Below are 24010 nucleotides of genomic sequence, written 5' to 3' on the forward strand. Positions count from 1 at the left end.
TTCAAATGCAGCCACGATTTCTTTACAACAAAACAAGTAAAAAACAAGCAACCGTCTAGGCATAATTATTATTATTAATAGAGACATATTATTATTACTACATGGACATAGCTAAAGCTACTGAAGGCTACAACAGTAGCTTAATTTATAGTCAATTTACTCACGTTAAACCGAACATTTATTTTAATGGGGTGCCATGAAGATCTTTGGGTGTCTGTGTTTATGATATGACAGTTTTCTCAAATGAAACGGTAAATTCTCATGAAGTGACGGTTTATGTGTTCGTGTTTATTTAAAAATAAATAAATAAGAAGAAAATATCAGTTAATGTATTCTGTGCTGGCAGATGGATGATGGATGATAACGCGGTGTAACTTTCGCAGATCAGAATATGGGTCAGCACTAGAGGGCAGGTTTATGATACATTACAGTAGATAATCTCACGACAGTCTTCTTAAATCTCTGTTTCTTAGTGTAATCGATCTCGTGAGTGAGGAGTGAAGTCTGTCGATGTGTTTTGGAGACTCCAGAGAGACTCAGATGAGTTTATATGTGCACATTTCATCTTCATTACAATACATCTGACTTTTGATTTCAAGGCGTTGGCGGAAAATGGCACTTGGTGCAGGTAAGATCTAAAGAAAGAGAACCAGATATCAGTGTTTGGGATGTTTAAAGTAGCTACCGCAGTAAAGAGAGTTTGCTGTTTGATATTCAGATTTATTTTGGCTATAAATACGCAGTGCGCTGTCACAGACATGGAAATAGTACTGAATATCTTAATTACTCTTTATGAACTCTTAATTGTATAATGCCTAAAGCTCTGACAGTTGGACACTAGAGGAGTGAAACTGGTGTGATCTTCAGCTTGATCTGTGAGTGTTTTCACATCAAGCTCTTGTCTGTAAACCCTTGGTAAGTCCACAGTAAGGAAAGTGAAAGAAAGCGTTCTTCAGGTTTAATGTCTATTAGCAATAAACACGCAGACTGCTGGAATTAAAGAACATTGTTTTAGGTCGAGCTGGATGTGTGAAAACTTTCACAATAGCATTTTATCGTGTGGCCGTTTTTGTCTAACATTGTCATACTGTTGCTGGTTTATTCCGTTGTTCCGTTACACTTTGTTTGACAATACGGTTTCGGTTGTTGTGCCTTTGCTTGAGTACATGGCTTCAATATTCGGATTTGCCAAAGTGTCACTTAACCCTTTCTTGATCACTTAACTATTCTGATCTTAAAAATTCGGTCAGTTAACCCTTCCCTGATGAACACATTATTGCCACTAACATCACTTTTATCTTTTTTTATATATAGATGTACATTCATTTATAAAAAGCTTTAGCATTTATGCATATATTTTCAGTCATAGATTATGATTAATGTGTGCATCAGTGTATTTGCACATAGCACAAAATGTTGAGCACAATTATTTCAGTTATTGCACTGGCGATTGATCTTCTTCTACATTTTTCTGATTTATTATGGTCATAAAGAGTCACTAACCCTCTGTGAAGTTCTGCCAGCGATTATTGCTCATTATGTTTTCTAAATATTTCTCTTAGCTTCTGTAATATGTTCAGTTTTTAATGCGGGAGAATCAACTGAGAGAAGACGTGTTCATCAGGCGGCTGAAGAAAATCTCATTGAAAGACAAGGCAGCATGTGGGCGATAATAATCCAGAGGAATGTTTATGGTGAGTGCTTTTATTTGGTTTTGTTGTCCTTCTGAATTAGTTGATATTAGTTCATTAGGAAAAATAGAGACACCACTAACTTTGCTTTGTAAGTTATCAACATTACTGAATGTTTACATCTAGCTTTATTTTTAACCCTTTTAACGTTACGTGAAATATTTACAGTAAGTTATGGATTTTGCCGCAAAGTAACATTTTTGAAGTCGTACACATTCTACCTGGCTCTCCGTTAGCTGATAATACAGTACTGAAGGCAATTCTGATTAATTGCACCAACAGAAGTAGATTGATTGATGAAAGTTCTGAGGAGATAATGATTTTTGAAAATATCTGTCAAGCTGTTGTCTTACACTTAAAAATTTAAATGTACAGGTATAAATTAATTGTCTATTTCATTGTTCATTCATTAATTTGCCTTTTATGAACCTTTTTTTTCTTTTTCTTAAACAGATCTACCTTGAGAGCAAACTTCATGCAGTTTAGAAACTGTAAATACAACTGTGCCAGACAGCTCTTGACAAATATGGCAATGCCCTCATCCAAAAGTATCGGGAAAGAGTAAAGACCAAAAAGTTGCAAATCACAATGACACAATATGCCTTCAACATGAATAAATGTTTGGTTTGACACTGACTCACTGTTTTCAGTATTTTATTGTAGTTTCCAGTCGTAACATTATTTCTTTGTACCAATCCCCAATGGTATTTTGTTATTCACTCAGCTTCAGACATTAAGTTCTACAGACCAAAAATGTTGAATTGGCTGAACTTAAAAAGGATTGTTAGAAAACAGTTGCACCTCTCCACAAAACTAACAATCTTAAGTTAACCCAATTAAATATTTGTTGTATGACTGATAACTTAATTTCAGTCAGTATAACTGTTTTTACAAGAGTTGAGTGAACAAGAAAAAGCTTAGGGGAATTAGTACCAAGTTTGTTTTTTGTTGTACTGGCTTAAAGTTTTTACAGTGTGCATATAATATGATTTATACACCTCTCTCTCTCTGTGTGTGTGTGTGTGTGTGTGTGTGTGTGTGTGCGCATATATTGCTGTAAATTTAATGATTATTATTGTTTTTACTATGATTATTTCATATTTTTATTTTGTGGATTTAAGTTGCCCATATAAATTTAATTTAATGTAATTTATTTAAGCTTCTATAATACAGAAAAATCATAATTTAATTTCATGATTCTTACAATGTCTTTATAATGATACGTATAAGACACTTTTTTAAACATCTGTATACAAGTATATGCATATACTGTTGTTTATTTAAATTATATTATTATTTTTATATATTCTTATTGCATTTTATTTTCTTGATTATTACTATTTTATCCTATAATATATCTACAAAAATATGGTTTATAAATCAGTCCCTATATCTTTATTATTTTTGCTTATTTGATATTCTTTTATTTGCTTAACTACATTTTATTTTTCTTCCTTCTTCACCCTCTTCCTTTTTGATATACGTATGTACAGTGGATATCGATCTCCACTCCCTTTAATCCATTCACATTTTGTTGAAGAGGGACAGTTTTTATTTTGTTTATTCACTGCTTATATCATCCAAGTGTAAAAAATAATACCAATATTTCAGAAAAATAAAAATAAATTACAGTCACACAGCTGGAAGAAGGATCCTCCCTTGGGTATTTTTTTCGTCTCTTTAATTACTTCTACTTTAATATTTGTCCACTCTTCTTTGCAGAATTGCTCGAGTTCAGATTAATTTCATGGGGTCCATTGGTGAACTGCAGTCTTAAAGTCATTCAACACATTTTCAGTGGGATTTCAGTTCTCCAAGCACGTTGTGATCAGTTTTGCTGTGTGCTTTGTGTCATTGTTGGAAGGTAAACCTTCTTCCTGTTGACATCCTTCTGGCACAAGGCAGCAGATGTTCCTCGTGAATTTGACAGTATTTGTCCCCATCCACTTTTCTTGTGCTCCAGTCCCTGCTGCAGAGAATGTGTTTCATGTATATTTATCAGTTATTTGTAAAACAATTTAATTTGTAAAAAAGAATTTAAACTTCTTCATTGGGTTAAGTTCCTAATTTGCTTGACAATAATGAACCTTTTTAAATGCAACATAAAAAGCTTATACAAATCAAGTGGTTGATTACGTCTAAATTTACATTAAGAGGCAAAACCCACAGAGTAAGCAGTTATGACCAGCAATACTGTTTTGAGCAGCTAGAGTAGAGCTAAATACATGTATTTATTAAACTTCAGGAAGGCCATCTAGGGGTTAAACAATGGAAATACATTTCAGTGGTATTTATTATCTCTGGCCTCCAAATGCCTCTGATTTGCCTCTTTGCACTGGAATTTAAAAACATTTTCTCTATTTTAACCCTAAATACTACACTTATTGATATATAAATAATAAGCATATCAGAAAATGTTATATTTTAAATGGTCATTCAAGGATCATAATTATTGCTCATATTATTTAGTCCCACAATCTCTTCAGATGAACTAAACAGGACTGAGCTAACATGTAGTGCAGGTATTTATTGGTTAAAAGTTACACTTAAGGTGTTTAATCATATTTGACTGTTCAGGAGGAGTATGAGAAAATAATGCTGTTCCATTCCACAGAATAAGATGCTATTGTAAAGCATAGTCAGCGTAGATATCAATTAACTAAAAAACACCACGCGTGCTTCAGTGTGTGTGTGTAGTAGAGACGTGTATAACAACCCCTTCAGGGCCGCTGCTGGTCAAATGTGTGTCCTGAGCAGGAGTGTATTGTTGTGCCCCCTTCCTCAAATATAATGAAAAAACACCTACTATAGAGTGAAAATAGAACTTTAATCAAATAAAAAACTCAATGAATAAATTGTATTATTTACAAATCACAATTGTAGCTCTCGACATTTACCTGTGGCTATAACTTTATTATGACTCTAATTTATTTCATAGTCTTAAGCATTCAGAAATCATGCAAAAGGAAACTAAGCAGTTTTACTATGATAAAACCATGGTTTATTTTTGTAAGGGTTGTGATATGCACGCTTTTTGTTGTAGAAATTATAAAGCCTGGGTCATCTATAGCAATAAGATGTCCAAAAATGAAAGATGAAGTGAATATTTGAATGAAATGTTTGGTCAGTCTCCTAAACAAGGATTTGATCGTCCTGTAAGTGTAACAGCAGCAATCACATGGCATTTGTAATAACATCTACATAAACTGTTTATTTTGTATTTGCCTACATTATGTATTGTAACAGTGTTATTATTAACCAATCATTATTGCCTCATTATTTTTTTCTTATATAATACATTTTAAGTCATTTTAAAGGCTATTGATGGCTTAGGTCTGTTTTTATAGCAAAAAAAAAAAAAAATATTACAGTATATTTAATACTTTGTAAATTATTATTTGAAGTAAGAAAACCATGGTTAATTTGCAGTTACCATGGCTATAAGAACAATGATTTGTGGTGTTATAGTTAAAACCATGGGTAATTTTCGTAAGGGAACCTGAAAAAAAAAAAAAAATATATATATATATACTTTCACAGGAATGTGCCTGAAAGTGATAAATGGGCCTCATTTTTACCTAAATGATTTATACATTATTTCAATATATATTAAAAATGTATAAGGTGTGCATTGTAGCTGACACCCAAATGAACACATTACAATTGTTTTATGACTACAAGTCTTTCTCCTCAAATGCTATTGAGCTTCAAGTTTGCGTTTGATCCCATGTGAAAGAGTAGCATGATTTACATATGAGTCAGTTCGGGAGTTCGTAGCGGGAAGGCGATTCATTTGAGTCAGTTTGGGAGTTAAAAGCGGGTTCACGAATCATTTGAGTCAGTTCGGGAGTTCAGAGCGGGTTCGCGAATCATTTGAGTCAGTTATGGGGGTCGCGAATCATTTGAGTCAGTTTGGGAGTTCGGAGTGGGATCGCGAATCATTTGAGTCAGTTCGGGAGTTCGGAGCGGGTTCGCGAATCATTTTAATCAGTTTGGGGATCGCAGATCATTTGAATCAATTCAAGAGTTCGGAGCGGGTTCGCGAATCTTTTTAATCAGTTTGGGGATCGCAGATCATTTGAATCAATTCAAGAGTTCGGAGCGGGTTCGCGAATCATTTGAGTCAGTTCGGGAGTTCGTATTGGGTTCGCAAATCATTTGAGTCAGTTCAGGAGTTCAAAGCGGGTTCGCAAATCATTTGAGTCAGTTATGGGGGTCGCGAATCATTTGAGTCAGTTTGGGAGTTCGGAGTGGGATCGCGAATCATTTGAGTCAGTTCGGGAGTTCGGAGCGGGTTCGCGAATCATTTTAATCAGTTTGGGGATCGCAGATCATTTGAATCAATTCAAGAGTTCGGAGCGGGTTCGCGAATCATTTTAATCAGTTTGGGGATCGCAGATCATTTGAATCAATTCAAGAGTTCGGAGCGGGTTCGCGAATCATTTGAGTCAGTTCGGGAGTTCGTATTGGGTTCGCAAATCATTTGAGTCAGTTCAGGAGTTCAAAGCGGTTCGCGAATCATTTGAGTCAGTTTGGGGATCCCAAATCATTTGAATCAGTTCGGGAGTTTTCAAATTGGTCATAACATTTAATTCGTTGCTGCCAACTGGGGTGGCAGCAGGGGTGGCAAGGCTTTCTTTTGCCACCCCGGTAGATCCACCCCTGGCCCAGTCTGCTCTGTTCTCGTGCTCCACTTAGGCGCGCTGCATAAAGGAGATTTTTCACATTTGGCTCCCAAACTCTGGAATAGCCTTCCTGATAATGTTCGGGGTTCAGACACACTCTCTCTGTTTAAATCTAGATTAAAAACACATCTCTTTCAACAAGCATTCAAATAATGCATCTCTTAAATTGTGACTGCAGTTGCATCTGATCAAATGTGCATTATTATTCTTTAGTTTGGGTTAAACTAATTCATTTTACTTTGTTGGATCAGCAGCTATGCTAATGATGTCTCTATGTGTTTCTCTGTTTCTGCTGGATCTTCATCCCGTGGTAACTAGGATTTACACAAGCTCCAGTCTGGATCCAGAACACCTGAGAAGAGATGATGCTGACCCTCAGAGGACCTCAGATGATGCTAACCCTGAATCAACAAACAGAACTAACAAATATTGCTACAAGTGTGACTGCATCATATAGAAATTATTAATTAATCATGTTAATAATGTTCATCATCTGGCTGACTATACGTCTTGTATTAGTTTTTCTGAAAAATCTTGTCATACGTGCACAAACTGACAGTGACCACTTATACGCTACAACTAAATATTGTAGAAACATAATTTTCTGTAAAGTTGCTTTGTAATGATTTGTATTGTAAAAAGTGCTATACAAATAAACTTGAATTGAACTCTCACATCTGCATATACAAGTGCACAAGTGAGTTTTTAAAAAAAGTGAAAGTTGTGACATTTTCCAAGTATTGGTACCCATACTCTGAACTGGTGCTCTGCATTTAACCCATTCAAGTGCACACACAGCAGTGAGAAGTGAACACACACACACTGTTCATTCACTCCCCCCTCACCTACGACAACTGCCAGCACTGAGACTTGAACCTGTGACCTTCTGGTAACTCGTCCACCTCTCTAACCATTAGGCACACAGCATGTTTTTATCATTGTGTGTGTGTGCAAATTGAAAGATTCAGCTGTTCACATCAGAGCTGTGAGTGTAAATTTCACTTTCAAATTTCAACTTATAAATACGAATGTTATCATGACAAGTTCTCACATTCAGATCAACAAGCTCTTGAATTAAGCTACTGATTTACCTCCATAATAACAGGATATTACCACCAACATTTTCACAGATCAGAATAGTGATGTTAGTGACCCAGGGAAATGTATTGTGAAAATTGTGATTAACCTAATGAATTGGAAACCGTTATTCAATGGTATAGCAACCGTATGACAATATTAGACAAAAAAACGGGGAACACAGCCATGCAATTAAATGCTATTGTGAAAGTTTTCGTGTTTATTGTTAATAGACGTTAAACCTGAAGAACGCCTTTCTTTCACTTTCCTTACTGTGGACTTACCAAGGGTTTACAGACAAGAGCTTGATGTGAAAACACTCACAGATCAAGCTGAAGATCACACCAGTTTCACTCCTCTAAGTGTCCAACTGTCAGAGCTTTAGGCATTATACAATTAAGAGTCACTACAGGAAAAAAAAAAAACACAAAAACCAAAAACGGTTTAAGCATTAAACTATATTTCTGTGGAGTTAAAGTATTTGTAGCTTGTCAATATCTGTTTGTTTTGTGTGTGCCTGTTTCATGTCATGTTTGTTTTGTTTATTTCCAGACTATACACGAATGCTATCGACTGCGAGAGTAAAAGAGAAACGTGAGTGCTAGAATTTCAACTCAATTTATATCAAAAAACATAAAAAATAGTCCTAAATAATGACCAAGAGAGGAGTAAAGGGGCCAGAGTCATATATTAGGATTCACTCAATCTATTGTTTTCACACTAGAATGTACTAATTATTCACACTTGTAGAAATACACATTCGTGTAAATAAAACAAACTGCAGGCCTGTGCAGTATTCAGAGACAGGATTCAAAGATACAGAGATACTTAGATCATGCCGTGAGGTAGTTCTCAGTTCTGATAAGTCCCAATAGTTTCAGGGAAATGTCTATTTGAAAGGAGGGATAGGTGCAACCCACATATCAAGCGCACCTGACCCACATGTGGCCTAGAATCATCTTAGAATCCTTACATGAAAAGAAAGAGAGAGAGAGAGTATTCAACCGTTATCATGTAAATTATTGAGAAGGGTCTGGCTGCAGACTTGCACTTGCACTTTCAGACTTGCACTCTCAGACACTTGTGCTTCCGCTAGCGACGTCACTTGCAGTCTTTATTATTATACATTTTTTTCTATTTATTGATAACTTTTTGTTTGAATCTTTCAACATTTTACAACAGTAGCCAGGTGGTGAAGACAAGAAAAAAGAAACTAAATTACAATGTCACTTGCCATCGCTACTTGCACTCTCCGCTACCTGTGACGTCACTTGCAATCAACACAAATCGTGCATGTTGACAATGGAGACAAGACGCTGTGGTGGTGATTAAACGATTAAAACTAAATTAGGAGGCCTACTACTATACACAAAGTCTTTCGTTAAGTGTTTTCCTCCTGTAGAAAAAAACAAACACTTAATATGGCATAATGTATTAGGATACGTTAAGTTCAATTAAAAGACCAAATTCGATATATAGTTATTATTTAATGTACAACAAGGAAAGCAGATGGCTATGAACACAATGCGAACACTTAATGTGGCCTAATAACAGACTAAGATGATAAAGACAATTCAGCAGGCATAGCCTATATGTCTTGTTGTTGACTCAACGTATATACAGACCAGCAAATATGAACGTGCATTATGAAATGCATTAAGTGATTTTAAAAGGATCAGCTCCGTACAGACAAACAGACGAGTACAGAATGCAGTGCGCTAAATTGTTTTCCTCCTATAGAAAATCATTATAAATAAAACACATAATGTAGGTTAATGTACAAAGACAGTGATATAAACAAGTTGTAGACAGTTTATTCTACATGGAAAAATGCTTAACGTGAAACTTTGCGCGTTGTGTTTATTCACCAGCGTCTTGTCTCCATTGGCAACATAGCGCAGAGTGCAAGTAGCGATTGCAAGTGACATTGTAATTTAGTTTAATGCAAGTCTGAGAGTGCAAGTGCAAGTCTGCAGCCAGACCCTCTTGAAATGATTTGGTTTACTATGGGACACACACTGATCTATAATAGAGAGTAGGGGTACATCATTTTTATTAGTATTCTGTCATGCACAAGCATTAAATAAAATGATCATGAAAGTATTTTATTTAGATTCTGTATCCATGTGATGCTTGGTGTGAGGAACCGATCCATTCAAACCGCATTCATCAGCGATATGTATCTCCTTCCTCTGTAGCTATAGGAACTATTTAAAAATGTGCCATTGAGACATTTTACAACAAGTTTTACGCAGCGATATCAAACGCTCATTGGCTCTCTACGCTATTTCACGAGTTCACACTTACATACAATTGGGAGGGTAAGATTTAATGCGTATTTGGCGTGCTGTCCGGAGGGAGGGCTCCGAGCTCGGAGTTCGGCCCGAACCCAGAGTACTCCCCCCTACCCTATGTAAGTGGTTTAGGATTAGAAGTGTGGAGAAGGGGTGGTGGGGGGATGCTGCGAGACTGTCAAATGAATTGAGGTGAGACTGCTGTATATATACACCTCTTACCATTGATTGCTGAGTGCTCTCCACCTGTGTTAATTATCTGCTCGTGCTTCTCCCGAACTTTGTTAATAAAACATCATTTAGTTTGGAAACTACTGGCGACATCAGCAACAAATGATGGCCTGATCGGCTGAGAAAAAAAAACAGTAGTTGATGACAGACAATCATAAAAGCTGTGAAAATTAACCCTAAAATACATGTCTGTAAACTCACCAACAACCTCCAGGGAGCTACAGAAGCTACAGCAAGATGCAAACCTCTGATCAGCACCAAACATAGGAAGGCAAGATTCTTCACAAAAGAGAGCCAACAGAGTTTTGGATGAACCTTTATTTTAATGATTGGAAAGCGGGAACTGAAAAAAAGAGGGAACTGCAAATTATCCTAAGCATACAAGCTCATCTGTGAAGCTTGGTGGAGGTGGTGTCATGGCATGGGCATGCATGGCTGTCTCTAGAACAGGACCTATTCATTTTAATGATGACTTATTGTATGATGAGAGCAGCAGAATTAATTAATTAATTAAAATCATCTTAGCTACCAATATTCAAGAAAATGCCACCAAACGCATTAGAAAGCACTTCATATTGGATCAGGGCAATGACCCAAAACACCCTGCCAGTGCAGTCAAGGACTTTATCAAGGCAAAGAAATTAAAAGTCTTAGATTGCCCAAATCAACCTCCAGATTTAAATCTGATTGAACATTAATTTCACCAGCTGAAGAGGAGACTAAAGATGGAAACTCCCCAGAACAAGCAACAGTTGGAAATGGCTGCATTAAAGGCTGAAGAAAGCACCCCACTCCTGATACTGGGCCCGTCCATAAGATTAGAAAGACTTACTGATGTGGCTGTCCATGCATATCAGTGAGCGTTACGGCTGGCTCGTAGACCACGACCTAAAAGAGGCAGACAACAAATTCTTTAACAATAAAGAAATGTATTATCAAAGCAAATAATTCAAAAGAAACCGACGTCTAAAAGGGGAAAATAGGACACACGCGTGTGGTTATTAAATAAACAAATATAGCAATGGGATGAATGGGAAGCGAGCCACCTCTCATTCCAAGTCACCGGTCTTTATACTCTGGTGAGTTAGTTAAGAATTGAGTACATCTGTTGTCCAAATTTACATCTGCACTGTGTAACAGAGTCAGTAGGGGGCAAACAGGCAGGCGTAACAGTGAGTGCGATGAGATGAGATCATCATGACTGAAATCGGGGATTGTAGGAGTGGGACCTAGAGGGTGCATTGGGCAATAACTCTCAGAATGACCCAATGAATGGTCTGAATGGTCTGAATGGTCTATCATCTCGACTGTACTCTCGCCACCAATCATCTGAAGTATGATCCAAGCGATCAGTCAAAGCAGCCTCTTGTAAATAACGCACTTTGTCGCTTGAGCAGCTATAGTAAGGATCTGTTGTTGGTCGATAAGAAACTTGATGAGACGGCATACTGGGCCACAACAAGGAATCCTCATCATCTGTATGATAATGAGAGAGATCAGACAGGTCTTGTGCCCATAAAGGAACATAAGTATCGTAGCCACAAACAGGCGGAGGCGAGTCCTTCTTGCTATCATGGGGTTCCTCAATGAGATCTTGTTCACAGCCATGAACTGCAAGGAGGTATTCATCTCTAGGTGGCACCAAAGGAGTATGGTGTAACCTAATATATTTATAATGTTAAATAACATTTTTAAAACATTTAAAATTTGAATGTATAACATTTATAATGCATGTTAGACAAATTCACTGCCTTTACTGGAACACAGAAACAGGCACAGATGAACAAGCAGACACATGACTCATGACAAAGATTACTCCAAGCAGACACAGAATTGTGGCGCCAATTGATTCTGGGATTGTGCAGAGTGAGCCAGGAGTGACCAAGTACTACAGGTGCCAGTGGTGAGTACATGAGGAGGAATGTTATGCTCTCGGAGTGGTTGCCAGAAGTAATGAGGGTGATGGATCCGGTAACGTGAGAAATGTTGGGGAGTTGCTGTCCATTAAGAAATCTTGTGTGTGAGGGGAAAGATGGGAAGATGAAGTTGGCGTGCCAGTTTAAAAAATGTTTCTTTCCGCCCAAGAGTCCAGTAATGCCTTAGTCTTGTGCGTAAGGGTTGCCCACCTAAGTCTTACTGGAAGGCATGTAGATCCCACCCGATAGCAGCTTCATAGTTACTGGGCCTGATCCCTTTAATGGCAGGAATGGATGAAGTGACCCGCCTTGCTGCAGTAGAGGCAAAGTCCTTGGGAACTCCACCTCTCTCTCTCCTCCCGGGGAAGCTGAGCTCTACCCACCTGCATGGGCTCGAGATCGGAGACGGGGCTGACTGTGTCCTCTCTGCCGGTGCTTGAGTCCTCTGTGCTGCAAAACTTGTGACTCTGCTGAAACCATCCCATTCTACTCAAGCAAACGTCGAAGTGTGTATTGGTAGTTTAAATTTGTCCGTTAAGCTGGGGAGGAAAGTCCAGCATGTAAATCTCTCTTTGGACATGGTCAGCCAACCCATGCAGGAACCGGTCCCACTGCGCCTCCTCATTCCGATGACACTTTGCGGCCAGGGTACGGAACTGGATGGATTACTCCGACACCGAGTGCCCCCCTGGCGGAGATCGACGAGTAGTCTGGCCGCCTCCCTACCTGCTGCTGCACGACCGCAAACCCTCTTCATCTCTTCTGAGAGTGCCTGGAATGAGGCGCAGCATGGGTCTTGATTTCCCCACACCGCCGTTCCCCAATGAGCCGCCTTGCCTGACAGAAGAGTAAGGACAAATTCCACCTTGGTTGAAACGTCTGTGGCTGCTATGAGAAATACATTGAGCAATGGGTAAGGAATGCTCTGCAATACTCGGGCTCACCTGAGTATCCCTCTGGTGTGAGTAAACAGGGCTCATGCTGAGGAGCTGGCTCAGGTGGAACTGGTAGAACTGGCGGTGGGGTTGTGCAGCGGGGCTTTTCAGATGTTGGAGTTGTTGGGTGAGCTCGGACACCTGCGCCACAAGAACTTGGATCACCCGACTTGTGTTGGCGATACTCTCTTCTTGTTGGTCCATCCTCGCCATGCTGCAAGAATGAAATCATCCCAGCTGGTTGTGCCTGCTGCATCCATGATGTGGTCAGATCGTTCTTTGACGACACAGAGGCAGGATGCAAAAGCAAAGCGATTTATTTACCAGGTAAAGAATGTAGTCAGACAAACAAACAACAAGGAAGTCCAGAACACTGATGGAGAGTGGCGATGATCACAAGCTCTGATGGTGGGTGACGCAGGGACCTCGGTGGGCAACCAGTGATGATCCTCGGTGATCCGGTGCTGATCCAACACAGCCAAGGGAACAGAAGGGAACACAACGGAGAACAACAATGATCTGACAACATGAGACATCAGTTACTGTACTTAAATAGACAGTACTGGCACTTCAATATATTAGTCTTTAGTGTACTGGCACTTTTTCGTGCATACTGGTACTTCTGACATGTTGGCGGTACTGAGTCAAAGGGTCAGTGTCTGGGTGTTTTATTACATATATGTATTATGTGCTGGTTTAGTTATTCTGAATGGATCCATTTAGGAACACGTACAGTCAGGTTAAGGCAGCAGGTTTAGTGATCTTTTGGTGTCTCCCTGTTGTCCGTGTTTGGTCTCACAGCTCAACTGGTTTAATAAAAAATGTTGTAAACAAATTTCTCCTCCACGTTCAGACTGAAGAAATATTTCTTCTTAGATTTCAGTCTTACTAAAACGCGATATCAAAATCACTACACATATTTGTAATGTTATTCAAGAATAACATCAAATGCATCAATGCAATTATAATTTTCCACATTCCTTACTATTAAATCAGTTATGTAAATGGGGGAGACGGACTCAGTAGTATACTGCACCAGGTGCACAATACATTTTCCTGCGTGGCATGGCATCACTGCTGGTGGGAGGGGTCCTGTCGCCTTTTTTGAGGGGGGGCCTCAGAGATGTGCATTACACCACTGTGTACAAGTATGTTATGTACAAATGCAAGGAAATGTGAATAAGCAGTATGTGTGTTAAATCAATAAATGCATTAATAGTATTGTGTATTGCATGTCTACTGTAAAGCTAACTGTTGGTGAGATGGAAAGCCTGAGGGAAGTAACTGTTCACATAATGCACATAATGTTCACCCGATTCACGAACTGTCTGTGTTTGTGCTCTTGTGTTTTACAGTGGGCTTAAGTATTCCAGATTTCAGTCTCCCCAGCAGTAAGTCAATTTTTGACTTGATAAACAATTTTTACAGCAAATTGTTTTTGAATGAAAATCAGTATGAAAATCACATACAACAAAAGTTGCACTGAAGAGTTTTTTTTTTTTTTTCTAACAATAGTATTTTACATCTCAAGAGTATCTTGATTTCAGACTTTGTACCGATGTTTGTACTGGGAAACAAAGAAAACACTGTGTGAGAGCCTTGCTAGAGAAATAAATGCTTAACAAGAGAACTCACAAATTAATCACTGTTTGATTAGCTCTTCTGTATGGATGATTATGTTGGATGTTCAAACACTGTCATAGAGAATGTGTGTGCCTTTTAAATACCAAACGTCTGATTTGCTCATTGCAGTGAGGATTGTTCTCCTGGGGAAGAACGTGTCAGATAACAGTCGAGTGGGAAACTTCATCTTAGGAACAGATGCGTTTAAGAGTGAAGCTCCTGATGAGAAGATGCTCCATCAGAGCAGTCAGAGAGTTGGAGGAAAACTAAAGAAAAGTCACGTGACTGTCATCATCAATTCTCAGGTGTTCCAGCCAAACATCTCAGATCATCAGATCACACAGACGGTGAGAGAGTGTGTGAATCTGTTTGATCCAGGACCTCATGCCTTTATACTCATACTGAAGCATAAAGACTTCACCGAGGAGGACCTGAGAAGAGTGAGGTGTGTGCTAAAAGAGTTCAGTGAAGAAGCCATTAAACACACTATAGTGCTCACGACTGATGAAGAGACACATGGTGGTCAACAGGCTTCTGTGAAAGTTAATGAATTCATTCAACAGTTAACTGAAGAGTGTGGAGGAGGACACCTTCAGTTTAAGGATAAAAAAACAATCCGCTCACAGATTTTCAAAAGAGTTAAGAATGCACTGAAGATAAAATATCATCCTGAGACAATGAAAGAAACACCAAAGATCGCCTCATCAGTGGACGCAGAAGACAGCGGATCCATGGATTCTGATCTCTCAGAGGATGAAAATATTGATGAGAGCCATAAAGAGAAAAAGGAAGAAAGAAGAACGCGCGGTTTACCTAAGTTCCCAAACCCTTGTAAGTCCTCATAGTTTGTTGCCTTAAAAATGGAGAGACCCCCAAATATATTTGGTACACTTGAGTGTACATTTACAATTATGAGTAGAATTGCAGTAAATAACAAAATATTTATATTATCTAAAATTTTCAAAGCTTTTTTATAGAAGCATTCAACCTGATTAATTATGGACTGATTTGTCTGAAATCAAATAGCTAATCCATATACCACATGTGATATAATCAAACTTAAAAACAAAACTGAAAAGCATGATCATATGTTAAACATATGTTTCTTAGTATTCTAAAGCTAGTAAGATTTGTTTCAAGCAACTTTTTAACATGACTTTTAAAATCTAATAATCTAAAATCATACCAAAATATTCTTATTCTGATACTTGTTCTATAATCTGATCTTTAATTTTAATGCTTAATTCTGATACTGGTAGTTTTCTTATTGCAAAGCATATGGACTTTGTCTTTTTAGACAAGGCCTAGTGGTTAGAGTGTTTGCCTCCTAACTCTAGGGTTGTGGGTTTGAGTCTCGGGCTGGCAATACCACGACTGAGGTGTCCTTGAGCAAAGCACCGAACCCCAAACTGCTCTCCGGGCACTGCTCCTGGTGTGTGTGTGTGTGTGTGTGTGTGTGTGTGTGTGTGTGTGTGTGTGTGTGTGTGTGTGTGTGTGTGTGTGTGTGTGTGTGTGTTTGTTCACTGCTGTGTGTGTCCACTTTCGATGGGTTAAATGCAGAGTATGAATTCTGAGTATGTGCCACCATACTTGGCTTTATGTCATGTCACTTTCAATCATTTCCCAAAATATTTGTGGAATTTTTTCATGAATCTGTTAAGAGGATGAAATACTGTAGCAGAAAAATCAAGCTCTCTGTTAGTGATGCTCTAAATACAGAAAGACAGATATGTAAAAGTTGTATGAATATGAATTTATCTCTCTGAGGGGAACTGACCATCTTCAGAAAACTTTCTCCTCTTCTACTTTTACCTCCATATAAAGCAGTGTTTCAGTGCAGCGCTGCTTTGTTTACAGCGGAAATATTCTGTTTTTGCTTAAGATCTTGAAATTATACAATTAAAAAAAAAAAAATCAATTAAATCCAAAACAACTGCTCATGCTACATCTATGTAGCACTGCTGTCTTTTCAGTATAAATGAAGCATTACATATCCTGTTACAGCAAACTCATACTGAACCATGACCCCAAAGCCAAGGTACACACCAAAACCTGTTATAACATCATCAAACCAATCATTTTCTCTCTGTGTCTTTAATTTTGATTGTAGTTAGCAGGAGAGAGCATAGTCCAACAACGGATAATCGTCCTAATAGTAAGTCAAACAGCCTACAAATTCAAAGACTCTGAATTTTTTTAATTTGGGACTGATACATTCTTTGCTACATTTTTCAGTGTCTAAGCTGAATCTGGTTGTGTGTGGGAGGGACGAGACATTAAAATCCTCCTTATCAGACCTGATCCTACAGCAGACAGTCAGAAGATCAGAGTGTGTGAAGAAAGAGGTGAAGATTCATGGCCGTCTGATCAGTCTGCTGGAGCTTCCAGCTCTGTCTCGGCTCTCAGAGGAGGAAGTGATGCGTCAGACTCTCAGCTGTCTGTCTCTCTGTCATCCTGGAGTTCATGCTTTCCTCCTCATTGTTCCTGTTGGTCCACTTATTAATGAAGAAAAGGCAGAAATAGAGAAGATCCAGAAGATATTTGGCTCCAAAGAGCATTTTGTTCTGCTCTTTGCCACTAGTCTCTCTGTTGAAGGACTTGCAGAAGCTTTTGTCAAGTTCAACACAGAATCTCAGAGGTTAATCAGTCTCTATGGAGGTCAGTACAAAGTGATGGGGTTAAAGGAACCTGAAAACTCCAGACAGATCCCAGAACTACTGGATTATATAGAGAACATGAAGAATGAACCCTATTCACCTCAGATGTATGTGAAAACACAAGAGAACAAAGTCAGACATGAACTGGAAGAACAACACAAGAAAGAACTGGAGGAAATGGAAAATGAGATCAAAGAATTAAAGCAGAAGATTCAGACAGGTGAGTGAATTTTGCTCTCAATGTAGAACCCATTATGATTATGTCCTTGATGTAGTCGATACTAATCTGGAAAACATTTATTGCTTAATTATCATTTTCCATCAACAGTTGGATATTACATTGTTTTAGTAACAGTCTTGCCATAAATTGCCACGGTAACTTTTACAAATTCTGTAAAAAAGCAATTCACACCCATTGAAAGGGACCACATCATGGTCGCCAAGCATTGGTCAGGCCAGTTTTTGTGGTTTCTTCACTTGTCAGCTTTGGTGAGCGTGATTTGACCAAGTACAACATGTTCATGGATCATCATCCTTGTTAATCCTGGAACAACATTCCAATCAACCAATCAGAATTGAGATATAACTTTTCAGGAAATATCTGTTTTAGGCTTACACTCAGGGTTGGGGATTGTGGTAAGTCTATATTTTTGGACAGTAATGTTGATCCAGGAACATGTCTTACTTGGCAAAATCACGGCAAACATCATCTTTAGTTCAGCCAATTGAGACCATTGGGAAATCATTTTGAACTCAGACGCTGATGACGTGAGTCAACGCCATCATCAGCTTTCATGGCCTGTGGTTGTTTGATGTCGGTTTGGTGTACAGGCCATAACATGTATTTAAAATGTGTTTTAGGAGCTGGAGATAAACAAGATGAGGATTGTCGGAGGATCGTGCTGATCGGGAGGACAGGAAGTGGAAAGAGTGCAACAGGAAACACTATTCTGGGAAGAGAGGAGTTTGAAAGTGACTTAATTTCAGATTCAGTGACCACTGTTTGTCAGAAGGGAGTTGGAGAAGTCAATGGTCGATCAGTAGCTGTTATCGATACTCCTGGTATCTTTGACACAACACTGCCAGATGAGCAAGTAGCAGAAGAAATAGTGAAATGTGTTTCACTCTCGTCTCCTGGACCTCATGTGTTTGTCATTGTGTTGAGTTTGGGAAGATTCACCAAAGAGGAGAATGATACTATGCAACTGATAAAGAAGATCTTCGGTCCAAAAGCTGCTCAGTTCAGCATTGTTCTGTTCACTGGAGGAGACAATCTTAAGAGTAAATCTATAGAGGATTATGTGAAGAGAAGTAACAATGCAGGACTCAAGAAACTGATCAGTGATTGTGGAGACAGATTCCTGGCTTTCAATAATAATGAAGAACGAGACAAAAGTCAAGTGATTCAGCTGTTCAGCATGATAGAAGAGCTGAAGAACAGTAATGAGGGTCGATACTTCACTAACAGCATGTTTGAGGAGGCTGAGATGTCCATTAAGAAGAGGATGGAGGAAATAATGAAAGAGAGAGAGAGAGAAATTCAGGATCAACATGAGAAACTGAGAGCCAAATATGAGACAGAAATGGAAGAGCTCAAGAAGGGACTTGAGGAAGAGAGAAGAAAAGCAGATGAGGAAAAAATACAAAGAGAGAAGGAGTTCAGACAAAAGGAGGAGAAACTGATAAAAGCGTTTGAGGAAAAAGAGAAAACAGAGCGACAAAAACGTGTGATTGAAAACCAGAAACGATCAGAAGAAGAAATACAGGAAAGAGCTGAATATTATAGAAAAATGGAAGAGATGAAGAGAGAGATTGAAAACCAGAGATCACAGTATGAGAAACAGCAAAGAGAAAGAGAAGAAGAAGATAGAAAGAGAGAAGAGAAATACAGACGAGATCAAGAAAAGATGAGAAATGAGAATGAATGTGCCATGGCCGAATTAAAACAGAAACAAAAAGAAGAAACTAAAAAGAGAGATTTCGTGGAGAAAAGGAGGAATGAAGAAGAAGAGAAAGAGAAACAAGAATGGGTGAGAAAAATAAAAGAGGCTGAAAATGACAGAAAAGAGATTCAAGAGGAAATTAAACGACAACAGAGAGAATGGGAGGATAAAAATAAACGACAGATGAGAGAACGAGAGGAAGATGAAAGAACGAGAAAAGAGAGATATGAGGAACAACTGAGAGAAAAACAAGAAGAACTGGAGAAAATGAGAAAGAGATTTGAAAGAGAGAGAGAAGAAGAACGACAGAAGATTGAGGAGGAGAGACGGAAACAGAGAAGAGAGAAAGAAGATAAAGAGAGAGAATATGAACGAATGAAAACTGAAACGGAAAGACATTATGAAAGACTAGAGCGAGAGAGAAAAGAGGAGTGGGAGAGAAGAAAAAGAGAGGATGATGAGAAACAAGAAAACGAGAGAAAGAGATGGAAGAAAGTGATTGAAGATCTGAAACATGAACAAGAAGAAGAGATTGTGCGGAGAGAAAGAGAGGAGAAGGAGAGAAAGGAAAGAGAAGAGAAAGCGCGAGATGCAATGAAAGAGAAACATGAGCTAGAAATAAGATCCTTGATGAAGAAACATGAAGATGAAGCCAGAAGACAAGCAGAAGAACTGAATGATCTGAGAGACGGAAAAGAGGAGCTCAGACAGATGCTGAATAAGGATCAAAAACAGTATGAATTACTGGAAAAACTCTTTCAACATTTCAAAGAAGAGAAAAGTGAGGAAGTGGAAAAACTAAAAAAGGAGATTGAGGATTTAAAAAATAGATGGTGTTCTGTTATGTGAAGCTTTTTTTCCTCTTTATAAAGGAGCCAGAATTAAAGCTCTGGTGTAAGTGAGCTACCAAGCATAATAAAACCAGCACAACGATGAAACATCAAGTCCGGCAGGCTTTAGAGGTTAATATGAGGGAGACTGTCACACGTCGGTCAGGCTTATCACCCACAGCGCACTCTCTCACTCGAGCATTAATCACCAGCACCTGTTCACAATCCAATCGTTTAATCACCAGCACCTGATCTCATTCATCTCACCACCACAAAAGCCCACACCTCAGTCAGTCTGATCTCGTAGCTGCACAGCGGAAACCTCCCGCTTACAAGCTACTAGCATTGACTCTCTACCTACCTTGTCAGCACGTTCCTCCTAGACCTCAAGCGTTCCTCCTGTGTGTCTCCAGTGATCCCTCCTTCAAGATCTCCTGTCCCCAAGTTGTGTGCAACTATTCCTCCATCCTGGTCACCCCTACCAGCAGTACTGAGCAAGCCCATATCAAATCCAGTCATCATAACCCTGCTCAACACTGCCTCAGGATTCACTCACTTGCACACAGTAAAATTAGTAAAAACAGAAATGCAAACTCAGAATATGATGCAAACCTGCTATAGTTAAATAACACATATCCTTTTATTTTTTTCACTGAATTTAATTTTTATAAAGTACCAACTGCGCTGTCAAGTTAGCAATGCTGGAACTGATGTGTGTGTGTGCCGCCGGCGTGATCACTTCAGCTGTTTCCTTGGTGTACTCTTATTTGTGTACACTCACAATGAAAACAAAGCATTGTGCTTTTTTAAAATAAAGAATACAAAAAGGGGATTTCACTTTCTGTCATTTGAGTTTCCTTTCTGTGAACAGATTAAGCATGTTACAAAAATGAAATGAAACTCATATATAGGTCTCATATAAGTCCTATAATTATATATAGCATATATAGGCTACGTTACATGTCACAGTTTTTTTTCTCCCTTGTTTATCTGTAAACTAAATCAAATATATTTCAAGAATTTATTCCTTGTATGTATGTACTGCATATTTAACAAAATGTAATACTACTGAGTATCTAGGTGGGAAAAAAATTATTTGTACTACTGTCTGTTAAAAAATAAATGAAAATAACTGAGCATAGTAGATTTGTTTGTTTTTAGATATGATACATCTTCATTCACTGCTACAAACTGATGGTGGTCATATAAGTATGATTTAAACCATGCTAATGCACTTCCATTAATGCCAACAAAGTTTTCAAGTCTATGCAAAAGAATGCTGTGGTCAACAGAACCCCATCACCCTCAACAAATTTATGTATTTCTCATTGTTACGGGATTGTTGTAAAGGTTGAGTTATTTACTTCATTTATTAATAATTTAAATTTAAAAAAATAGTAATGGTTTCAATATATATAAATAAATACAAATAATACAATATATATATATATATATATATATATATATATATATATATATATATATATATATATATATATATATATATATATATATATATATACACTTATCAAAATCGTGGCAACTAAAATTTTGTTAATAATAGAATATTTTAAATTCTATGTCCACTTATGCTTTAACAATGTTCCTGCATTACACCCACATTAGCATCAGAAAGCCTGTGCTGTTACAGTATTCAACCTCGTGACACTTTGACACACTAATATTTTTGGAAAAATGTTTCTTGCTGGTTCCCATCTGACATGTCAAGGACTAAAAAAATTAAATTGTAATGTTAGTTAAACTTCTAAATTATTAGTGGTGCTTGCCGGTGGGGACCCTAGCAACCGCCCTAGCAACCACCCCGGGTACCCTAGCAACCACATAGCAACACCCTAGCAACCACGCCGATTACCCTAGCAACCATCCTGTGTACCTTAGCAAAGGCCCTAGCAACCATCATGGGGACCATAGCAACCACCCAGATTACCCTAGCAACCACCCTGGGTACCCTAGCAATGGCCCTAACAACCATCATGGGGACCCTAGCAACCACCCTGGGTACCCTAGCAACCACCCTGAGTACCCTAACAACCTCATTGCAACACCCTAGCAACAGAGGGGCGAGTTTTGCCACTGCAAGCACCACTCACATTTTCTTCAGGAAATGTACATTCTAGTTGTTGTTATTATTACAAGAGACCATAGACACATAATTTGAGTATTTTTTGTTTCAGCCCTAAAAAACTGTGAACATTATAATAAATGTAACATTTGTTTTCATTAAATTGTCATGAGAGACACATCAGCAGTAGGTAGATTTGATATGTGTGTCAATGTATTAATAACCCGCACCCGACAACGTTTTCAACTAACCGCAAAAAAAAAAAAAAAAAAAATGTACCCTACCCGCTTCCTGACCCGCATTTTAAAAAAGCTGTAAATGCTCATCGTAGCGTCATTGGGCCATAGATGTAGGAACTAGGCAAAAAAAAAAAAAAAATTAATATATTCTAATTTTGTCAAGAATTATAAAAAACCGTCAATCAGCTCATAATTTGTTCTAAAATAGTCTAGTCTGGCTATGTCTGTTTTGATGTTTCTGCAAGTTCAGCAGACAGTAGGTGTGTTTACATGGACACTTTTTGCTTCCATCAGATTGAATTCATACTGATTGATGAATCCGAACGTAGTGTTTACATGAACACTGAATAAAGTGATAAGGTTGATGTGCGCGTTTACATGTCACAAGCTTCTGATCAGATTTACTCTTGACATGTTGTGGTGAAGTAGACACCTCGCTGGGCACGCACGCACACATACACACCCCTGCATACATACCCCATTCACTTTTCATTCCCCTCTCCTTACCTGCTATTTCTGCTGACGGCAAAGCGGGTGCACACGCCAGGCCGATGGCACACAGACATTTCTCTACCTAGCGTTTCCCTTTAAACCCGTCTCTTACCGATCATTTCTCACACACACACACACGCACTCACACACACACACTCATACACTGTCCTTGTCTTTGTCTTGTTGTATCTATAGTCGATTAAATGTTTGTTAGAGGAGAGTTGACTGTCTTCCAGCGGGTAAATGTTGCGTCGGCCAAACAGAGCGCACGGCGGGCGCCCTTTTATGACGTACTGATTAGTCGCGTCGGCGCAGCACCGCTGAAAGCAGGCGAAACCAATGTCTTGTGTGTGTGGGAATTATATTTAACAAATGTGTCAAAATTTTTTACTTCTATGTAATGTGGGTAATGAATAGGTGCTCTTTTGAATAATTGCTGGAAAGTACTTAATGTTGTTTTTAAGGTGTCTAGAAATGTGTGAAAGATCAAAAGGGTGGGAACCTGTTTTAATTACTTACCCTTGAATTAATTATGCCGAAAAGGGGCGGAGTCTGGAATATAAAAGGGGATGCAAGACTCCATTCAGGACTTGTTAACCAAGTCAGCGAGAGAGTTACAGTGGAACCTCGAGCCAAACACCAGTGTATTGTATATTGTGGATACAGTTTTCATTTTGTTTTCTTGTTTTGTTGTTCCTTTGATACTTTAGTTTTTTTTTAGGGTTTCATGCACTTGTAAATGTTCTTCACTGTGGACTGTCTTGTTTATTGGCACTGTAAATAAAATACACCCTGCACGGAAGTGCTGTGCGAGTAAGCCATATTTTTTTCTCCCTCATGGACTCCCACAACTAAAAAGTTGAACCCTTCCCCCCAAAGCGAGTAGTGGTGCTCGCTTTATCACATTTGGTGGCAGCGGTGGGATGGCTACTCGCAAAACAGCGCCAAAAGGCAGAAAACCCAGAGCTGGGTTGCGGTCACAGGTGAAGGCAGCGGCAATGGAGGATGTGGCATGGGATTCGGCGGAGACTACAGAGGAAGAAGAAGTTGTGGCAGGGCTTCCTGATACTTCCAAAAAGTCTAGCTCACCACGGACAGAGCCAATCGCTCCAGTCGCTACAGCCGGTGAGGGAATGGTTTCCCTAATGCGCCAGTTCCTAGATGCACAACAGCAGAGAGAGGAGAGATATCTGCAGGAGCTCAGAGAACTGCGTGAGTCTATCCAACAGACAACTCGGCCGGTTGGGAGTTTGTCTGACAGTGAGAGCCCACGAATGGAGCTACCAACACCAGCTAGACAGAGGGTGTCCACAC

At 38.7% G+C, this 24010-nt stretch overlaps 1 protein-coding gene across 1 annotated transcript; it reads left to right on the forward strand.

Moving 5' to 3' along the window:
* The first annotated feature begins 383 nt into the window (after positions 1–383).
* Positions 384–21009, forward strand: LOC113054754 (GTPase IMAP family member 8). Its single transcript, XM_026220534.1, has 7 exons — positions 384–628; positions 8006–8047; positions 14185–14220; positions 14582–15283; positions 16563–16607; positions 16688–17329; positions 17971–21009. Exons 1-7 carry the CDS (start codon positions 613–615, stop codon positions 19899–19901), a joined length of 3414 nt encoding a protein of 1137 aa, XP_026076319.1. The 5' UTR covers positions 384–612; the 3' UTR covers positions 19902–21009.
* The last annotated feature ends 3001 nt before the right edge of the window (positions 21010–24010 follow it).

This window comes from Carassius auratus, chromosome 3 (assembly GCF_003368295.1).
Source record: "Carassius auratus strain Wakin chromosome 3, ASM336829v1, whole genome shotgun sequence".
In the NCBI taxonomy this organism is placed as follows: Eukaryota; Metazoa; Chordata; class Actinopteri; order Cypriniformes; family Cyprinidae; genus Carassius; species Carassius auratus.

Coding starts and splice junctions, on each gene's coding strand:
- LOC113054754 (XM_026220534.1), top strand. Junction 8,048..14,184: donor TGCGAGAGTAAAAGAGAAAC/GTGAGTGCTAGA, acceptor TGTGTTTTACAG/TGGGCTTAAGTATTCCAGAT. Junction 15,284..16,562: donor ACCTAAGTTCCCAAACCCTT/GTAAGTCCTCAT, acceptor TTTTGATTGTAG/TTAGCAGGAGAGAGCATAGT.